We start from the raw sequence: 9,029 nt of genomic DNA on the forward strand, positions 1-9,029 counted from the left end.
CAGTAAATAGGGATAGTTTGACTTCTTCCTTACCAATTTGGATGCCTTTGATTTCCCTTTCTTGCCTTATGGCCCTGGTTAGGACTTCCAATACAATGTTGAATAGAAGTGGTGATAGAGGCCATCCTTGTCTGGTTCCTGTTTGCAAGGGGAATGGTTTCAGTCCCTCTCTCCATTGAGAATAATGTTGGCTGATGGTTTTGTATAGATTCCCTTTATTATGTTGAGGAATGTCCCTTCTATCCCTATTTTGCTAAGAGTTTTGATCAGGAATGGGTGTTAGATTTTATCAAATGCTATTTCTTCATTGATTGATGTGATCATGTGGTTCTTTTCCTTTGTTTTATTTATGGATGGATGACATTGATTGTTTTTCTAATGTTGAACCACCTTGCATACCTGATATGAACCCCACTTGGTCATGATGAATGATTTTTTTGATATGCCATTGGAGTCTATTGGCTAGGATTTTGTTAAAGATTTTTGCACCTATATTCATAAGGGATATTCGTCTGTAGTTTCCTTTTTAGGGATGTCTTTGCCTGGTTTTGGTATCAAAGTGATGCTTGCTTCATAAAATGAATTTGGGAAGATTCATCCTTTTCTATGTCTTGGAATGGTCTGAGTAGGATTGGTGTCAGATCTTCTCTGAATGTTTGGTAGAATTCTCCAGTCCATCTGAGCCAGGACTTTTTTTTGTTGGTAATTTTTTTTATGACCTGTTCAATTTCTTCTTTTATTATGGGTCTGTTCAACTTTTCCACCTCAGTCTGTGTTAGTTTAGATAAGTAGTGTATTTCTAGAAATCTATCCATTTTTTCCAGATTTTCAAATTTGTTGGAGTATAGTTATCATAGTGTCCTGATAGTACCCTTTTTGTTTCAGTTGGTTCTGTTGTGATGTTGCCCATTTCATTTCTTATTTGTGTTATTTGTATTCACTCCCTCTTTCCTTTGTTAAATTTGCCAGTGGTTTGTCAATTTTATTAATCTTTTCAAAAAACCCACTTCTAGTCTTGATTTTTTTCTATTTTCTGTTTCATTGATTTCTGCTCAAATCTTTAGTATTTCCTTTCTTCTGGTGACTGTTGGCTTTTCTTGCTGTTCTTTTTCTAATTGTTGGAGGTGTTGGTTTAAAGTTTTGATTTTGGCTCTTTCTTCTTTTTTGATGTGTGCATTTATTGCTATAAATTGTCCTCTGGTTATTGCTTTTGCTGTGTTCCAAAGATTTTGATATGTTGTGTTTTCATTCTTGTTTGATTCAAGGAAATTTTTTTATTTCATCTTTTATTTCTTCTCTTACTTAGTCATTCTTAAGGAGTGTGTTGTTCAGTTTCCATGTGTTTGCTCTTTTTACCTTGATCTTCCTACTGTTGGTTTCTGATTTTATAGCACTGTGATCTGAGAAGATGCTTTTAGTATTTCAATGTTTTTAAATTTACTAAGGCTTCCTTTATGGCCTAACATATGGTCTCTCATGGAGAATGTTGCATGTGCACTGGAAAAGAATGTATATTGTGCTGTTGTTGGGTGAAGTGCATCTTTGCTGAGTTTCTTTCCAGTGATTCTATCTTTCATTGAAAGTGGTGTATTAAAGTCTACAACTATGGAGTCATCTATTCACCTTTTCAATTCTGTTAGTCTCATTTATGTATTTTGGGGCTCTTTCATTGGGTCCATAGATATTTGTTATGGTTATATCTTCTTGTTCAATTGATCCTTTAATCATTATATAATGATCTTCATTGTCTCTTATGGTGGTTTCTGTCTTAAAGTCAATTTGATCAGAAATTAATATTACCATTCCTGTTCTTTTTTGGGTGCCATTTGCTTGATATATCTTTTTCCAACCTTTGAATTTTAGTCTATTTTTGTCTTTCTCTCTAAGGTCTATCTCTTGTAGACAACATATTGATGGGTTATGTTTTCTTATCCATTGTGCAACTCTCCATCTCTTGAGTGGTGCATTGAATCCATTGACATTCAGTGTAATTATTGACAACTATGAATTGGTTGCTGTCATTTTGTTATGTGTTTTTTCACGGTGATCCTTGTTTCTTTGTTCCATATAATTTTCTGTGCTGAACTCATTTTGTTTATGAATCATGTTACCATTTCCTTTGTTGGTATTGTCTTGTTGTTGTTGTTTGTCATCGAGTCGGCCCCGACTCATAGCGACCCCTCCTTGGGTTTCTGAGGCAGTATCACTACAGAAGTAGGAATGCCCAACCTTCCTTCCGAGGAGTGGCTGGTGGGTTTGAACCACCAGCCTTCTGGTTAGCAGTCAAGTGCCTTAGCCACTATGCTACCAGAGAGTATTGTCTTAGTATTTGCTAAATATTTGTGCTTGTCCTCTTTTTTATGGTGATGTGAAGGTTTACCATTTTTATTTGAAGTTACCCTGTGATTTATAATTTTCTCCTTGAGTTTAGAACAGTCCATTCTATCTTATAAATCTCTTGACTTTCTCACCATTTAGAGTTCTGTAACTACATTTTTTTCCCCCTCTTTTTGGTTTATAGTTGTCCTCATTTGCCAATTGATGTCTCTGGTTCTCTGTTTACAATCTTGTAAGCTTATTTTACTTTGGATACTTCCATAGCTGTGTTGGTTTCTGGATTATGTCATCTTGTGTATTAATGGTCAGTTGTTATTTGCTATTTTTGGTTCTCTGTTCAAAGGACTCTGTTTACTATCTCTTGTAAGGTTGGTCTAGTTTTAACAAACTCCCTTAATTTCTGCTTATCTGGAAATTTCCTAATTTCACCATCATATTTGAGGGACAATTTTGCCAGATATATAACTCTTGGTTGGAATTTTTTCTCTTTTGGGGTTTTATATATACCATCCCATTGCCTTCTTACTTGCATAGTTTCTAATGAGAAATCAGAGCGTATCCTTATGGGTTGTCCTTTGTAGGTAACTTCATTTTTCCCGTGCTACTTTCAGGATTCTTTCTTTGCCTTTGGTTTTGATAAGTTTGATGATGATATGGCTTGGTGATTTTCTTTTGGGGTCTATCCTATTTGGGCTTTGTTGGACTTCCTGAATGGATATATTATCATCTCTCATCATTATCAAGAAAGTTCTCTTCCAACAAATCTTAGACAATTTTCTCAGTGGTTTTCTTTTTTGCTTCCTGTTCTGGAATTCCAATGACACATAGGTTATTTTATTTTTGGTTGTGTCCCATATGAACCTTCTTAGCCTTTCTCCATTTTGTCTTAATCTTTTTTCTGATTGATCCCTTTCCAAAGAAGTATACAGGTATTTGTCTTCAATCTCATTAATTCTGTCTTCCATTGACTCAATTCTATTCCTTTGCCCTTTCAATGTGTTATCTAATTCTGACAATTTAGTATTAATTTTCTGGATTTCTATCTGTAGATTTAGAATCATTTCTAATTTTTCATTTATTTTGTGATTTTGTTCTTATATTTTCTTCCAAAATTGTTCTAGGGTTTTGTCTGTGTTTTCCTTAATTTTTTCAGTGTTTTCCTTGATCTGTCTCTCAATCCTTTGAAGGTACTTAAATATAATTCTTTAGAATTCCTTTTCAGGGAGTTCCAATGCTGCTTCTTCTTCAGACGTGTTCTGGGTCTGTATCCTGCTCCCTTGTTTCTATTGCTTTATCTTGCTTCTTTGTGTGGACAGTGATGATATTGAGATGTTGTTGTATTTAGATCTCTGTTAACTGTTTGTGAAGAGCAGGTAAGGATGAGTCAGGCTCTTCTTGGTGGTCGTTTATCATTGGCCAGTTGGCGTAGAAGGAAGTGGTGGCTCTCACTTAGTAAGTGGAGCTGCAGGAGGTGCAGGTGTGGTTGCATCATATAGGCACAACTGCTGTCTCCCACTCAGACAAAAATAATGATTGAAAAACCATCAAAAAAGTAAAAGTAAGCAGACAGAAAACACACCACATAAACACACCGGAACAATCACCAGAAAAAGAAAAAAGAAAGAGAGGGGAAAAAAAAAAAACATTATCTGGGGAGGAGGCAATAAGAGAAAAGATGCAGAGTAGGAGAATAATGAGGAATAAAATGGGGAAAAAAGTAAAAAGAAAAACAAGGAATGGGGTTAACCACAAGAAAGAAAAAAATGGGAAGCAGAGACAGGGAAGAGAGAAAAGGCTAAAAATTAGAACCTGGGAAGGGGATAATAAAGAATAATAATAAAAAGGATGACCAAAAAAATAATAATAGTAATAATTTTAAAACAGACAAAAACAAATAAATTGAAAAAAAATCTGGGCAGGGTGGGCCAGGACACCCAGGCTCTGTCGGAGCACAAGACTGGGATAGAATTCCTGCAGGCCCAGAATGTGGGTAGGAGTGAGGGAAAGCCACACCTCTGTTCACCAAGAGGGTGTGGGGTATAAGAGTAACAAGGGGAATATTACATCTTTCCAGTCCTTGGCGTCCAGAACGTTCTTGCGGTTCCCAGCAAGTGGACCCTATTCTTAGGTCCCTGGAATCTGAAAGAACACTGTCTCTTTAAATATCCAAAATGATCAAACTGCTCATAAACTTTCAAAATGGATGCACCCTCTGGACAGGCAAAAGTCTACAGGTCAGCCTGTCTCCCTTTTCACTGCTTCCCCTTTTATTCACCAGCCACCAGTGCAGTCCTCCATGCAGCCCCTGACTAGCAGGGAAGATTTTTAGGTTAATTCTTAGGCCCTAACACTACTTGGCAATATCCAAGCTGTCCATGCCATCAGGATTGCTGACAGTCCACAGCTCCATATGTCTCCTTTTTCAGTGTTTTCATGCAGGTTCTTCTACTAGTTGGAGTTTAGTCCACTTCTGTATCCTTCCTTTCAAAGCTCAGGGCTCCAGGATTGTCTTCTGTATCTGTGTTAATTGGTTCCCCTTTTCTTTGTTGAAGAGTGTCTGTGTAGTTTGTCTGCTTATTCAGCCATCTTACCAGAATTTAGAATACATTTTTTGCCATAAATAACAGGCTTAGGCAATTACAGGATGACTTAAAGAGGAGAATTTTTCTACCCAGAAAGAAAAAATAATTTGCTGAGCTGAGAAAGGGAGGAGAGAATCAGAGAAGAGAACAATTGAGCTCCTGGCATGGGTTCTGAGGAGGGGCCTGTGCACTCCCGGGAACCCAGGCTCGCTTTGAGACCTGGGAACCCACGGTAGCATGGGCCTGAGCCCTGCTTCTGATGGAAGCCTGGGAGGCAGGAGCCTTGCAGGTTTCCCAGTGCAACCAGAGAAAGGAGAGAAGGGGCTATGCCTGAGGAGCCAACATTCCCCAGCAGCAGAGCGAATTCCTACAGGAGGACTGGAGGTTCAAGAAGGGTGCAGAAGATAGCTGAGGAGAGGGGCCTCCTCACAGTTAGGATGAAGGAATGAGACAGCAGATGGCAGCATAGACTGAACAACTGGAGAACAGATAGGGACATAAGCATCTAGAGGATGCCAAAAACAAAGGGATGCCAATGTCTAAGGGCCATCTGGGGCAATGCCCACCTCAATGGAAGACAGCAGAGACAGATGACAACCAAGGACACCCAGCCCCAAGGCTGAACTCAACAGAGACATGGGAAGGGCACAAAGGCTTGCTTGACTGAGAAGATTCTGAATTGATGGAAAACAAATTAATAGATTTAATCTGAATTGACTGGAGTATGATTGTGCTCTCAGAAGGACTGTAGGTTCAAAAGAGATTAAACAGAGTCATAGAAATAATAGAGGCCCAGTTATTAAGCCCCTGAGAAATGTGATTCAGACTTGTGCCTAATACAGTCCTCTTTACAGTCATCACACAGAGCTCCCTAGATAGGGTTGCCACATTGAACAAATGAAAATACCCAAGGCCCAGTTAAACTTGTTTCAGATAAACAATCCATTAATTTTTAGTACAAGTATGTCCCACACTATATTTGGGACATATTTATACTGAAAAATTATTTGTTCTATATCAGAAATTCTAATTTGGCTGAAGTTCCTGTATTTTATCTGGCAACCCTATTCCTGGAGCGTCCTCCCCTGGATAAGGCCCACCACACAGCTTTCCCCTTTTATTGGAGTTTAGGAAAACACTGCTGTCTCCCACTCAGACAAAAATAATGATTGAAAAACCATCAAAAAAGTAAAAGTAAGCAGACAGAAAACACACCACATAAACACACCGGAACAATCACCAAAAAAAGTAAAAAGGAATAGAGGGGAAAAAAAAAAAAAAACATTATCTGGGGAGGAGGCAATAAGAGAAAAGATGCAGAGTAGGAGAATAATGAGGAATAAAATGGGGAAAAAAGTAAAAAGAAAAACAAGGAATGGGGTTAACCACAAGAAAGAAAAAAATGGGAAGCAGAGACAGGGAAGAGAGAAAAGACTAAAAATTAGAACCTGGGAAGGGGATAATAAAGAATAATAATAAAAAGGATGACCAAAAAAATAATAATAGTAATAATTTTAAAACAGACAAAAACAAATAAATTGAAAAATAATCTGGGCAGGGTGGGCCAGGACTCACACTAAGCTGTCAACACTGGCCAAGGCCTACCTTCTTCAGAAGCCATGGTGTCTGAATTTGTCTTTTTCTTTGTAAAAGTCCAACTATAGTCTTCAATCCAGCGTTTCAGAATCAATTCCCAGAGATCCTGGATAGAGATCACCTCCAAGTATTCCTTCATACATTGGTAGTCATTTCTGTAGATCCTACATTCTTTAAATTCATTAGCTAGGATTGTGAGTTTTAAAGGATTTAGGTTTGTTTTCTTCTTCAGAGCTTGTCTACTCTTTCGGAAGGGATCATTGCTGGGAATGGAGAGATGCTGTCTAAAGATGTTTAGTTTTGCTTCTTCATCTCCTAGGCTAATGAGTTCCACTGTCCTCACATCTGGGCGGGCACACAGAGACTTGCAGGACAGGCTGGAGGAGACAGTACTCATGATAAATTTGCAATGAGGAGAGAGTGAGCATGGCAGCCAGGAAAAATCTTTTGCCTGATGGAGAGATTCAAAGATATTTTAAGAATGTAAAATAACCCTGCTGATGACTGTGAAACTTAGGATAGGTGGACTATAGGGAATAAGTATAGGGTGAGGGCTGGGGTTACAATCATTAGTAGTAACTTGTGATAGTATCAATGTGGTGATAATACCAATTCATACTCAATATAACCATACTTGACTGACTCAGGGGCAGATTACCCAATAAGCAAGATAAGCATGGACTTACTTGTGCTTACTTACTAATCTGTAGTGATTAGATCTGTTCACTCCTGATTAGTAAGTAAGCACAAGTAAGCCCGTGCTTATCTTGCTTACTGGGTACTCTGTTCCTATCCAAAAAGCAAACCCACTGCCATCAAGTCGATTCTGACTCATAGTGACCCTGTAGAACAGAATAGAACTGCCTCATAGGGCTTCCAAGGCTATAAATGTTTATGGAAGCAGACTGACTCATCTTTCTCCCACAGGCCAGTTGGCAGGTTTGAACCACCATCCTTTGGTTAGCAGCTGAATGATTAAAGCACTGTACCACCAGATCTCCTTTAAACTTGAAAGGAGGCTTTGACTCTGTAGGAAGATGCTGTGGAGTAGAGAGAAAGACATACACCTGCAGTTATATACCTAGAAGCAGAATCTTTGATGTGAAAAAATGTGAAACTGTTCACGACAGATTAGTAAGCAAGCTTGTGTTTCCCTTGCTTATTGGGTAATCTGACACTGGACTGACTCACCTGTATGTCATGAATCTGCAAATGTGAACACCAAAAAGAGGTTCCTACAAGAAGCACTGTGGCAAAAGCACATATTTCTGAAGAATAGCCTAACTGTGACAACCAAAGAGAAATAGAGTACAAACTGAACCAGTCATTAGAAAAAGATGACCTTATTTTATACTGAAGAATTGTCACTTTTGAGCAGCAATACTATCATAAATTAAACAGTTTGATTTGGAATAAAATAAACATCTAGTAAGATCTTTTCTGGATTGCTTTAAAGAGCCTTTCCCATCTCACTTTGCTTATTAACTATCATTTACTGACTTCTTGCTCTGTGCCAGTCACTGTTTTGAGTGTGTATCTCAGGTAGACTCATTCAATTCTCCTAACAACCTCTGGGAAGGCAGGGGAGGGAAATGAAGGACATAGGGGCTGAATGTCTTCCCTAACTCATTCTGCCTGGACCCAGCAGAGCTGGGATTCAAACAAGGGTCTGGCTCCAGTGACAGCCTCCAAACCACTGTGCTAAATTGCTTCAGGTAACTGCTTGCCAGGTCTTCCTCTTCCTGCACAGCCCACTGAGGCTTTCTTCCAGGAAGCCTTTGCTGCAGGTCAAGACTCTTCAGGAGAAGCACTCATGATGCTACACACTTATTCATGGCACCGCTATCACAGAGGCAACTCTATACTTATTTGTCTGATGCTTATTTTAATATCTGTTGTTCCCCACTAGGCTAAAAGCTCCATGTCTTTGTAGTGACCATGTCTGTTTTGGCTCACAATGACTTGCCCACAGTAAGTGGTCAATAATTATTTGTTGAATACATGGTGGTTGCCATGTAATAAGCTAAAAAAACAAGTTACTAAACAATATGGTATGCAATCATAGATATATTCAGAAAATATATTTGTTGTGCTTGTTGACTTCAACTCACAACAACAACATTATGTATAACAGAACAAAATGCTGCCCAGTCCTACACCAATATAAAAGAAGGCTATACAGTTGCAAGCAGCCATCTAGATCCAATGATGGTTCTCTCCTTGTCTGGAGCAAAGAAGAATGAAGAAAACCAAAAATGCATGGAAACAATTAGTCCAAGGGACTGGTACACCATGCAATCCTCAGCCTATATGACCATGAGATCAGAACTAGATAGTGCCCAGCTACCACTGTCAACCACTCAGAGAAGGATCTGTGTAGGAGATCCTAGATAGAGTGGGAGAACAATGTGGAACAAAACTCAAAATTATTTTTAAAAAACAGAGACCAGTCTTGCTGGCCTGGTAAAGCCTGGTGAAACCCTTGAGACTATGGCCCCTAGCTGCCCTTCAGGT

The 9,029-nt window shown here is 38.8% G+C and overlaps 1 protein-coding gene across 1 annotated transcript in view; it reads right to left on the minus strand.

Moving 5' to 3' along the window:
* Positions 1–9,029, minus strand: part of LOC103206886 (putative tetratricopeptide repeat protein 41) — a 123,271-nt gene that overhangs the window by 94,015 nt on the left and 20,227 nt on the right. Inside the window, 1 exon segment of the mRNA XM_007952403.1 lies at positions 6,525–6,966. Coding sequence (XP_007950594.1) covers positions 6,525–6,966 — 442 coding nt within the window.

Source organism: Orycteropus afer, unplaced genomic scaffold, assembly GCF_000298275.1.
Source record: "Orycteropus afer afer isolate SDZICR_OR568_19922 unplaced genomic scaffold, OryAfe1.0 scaffold00334, whole genome shotgun sequence".
NCBI lineage: Eukaryota > Metazoa > Chordata > Mammalia > Tubulidentata > Orycteropodidae > Orycteropus > Orycteropus afer.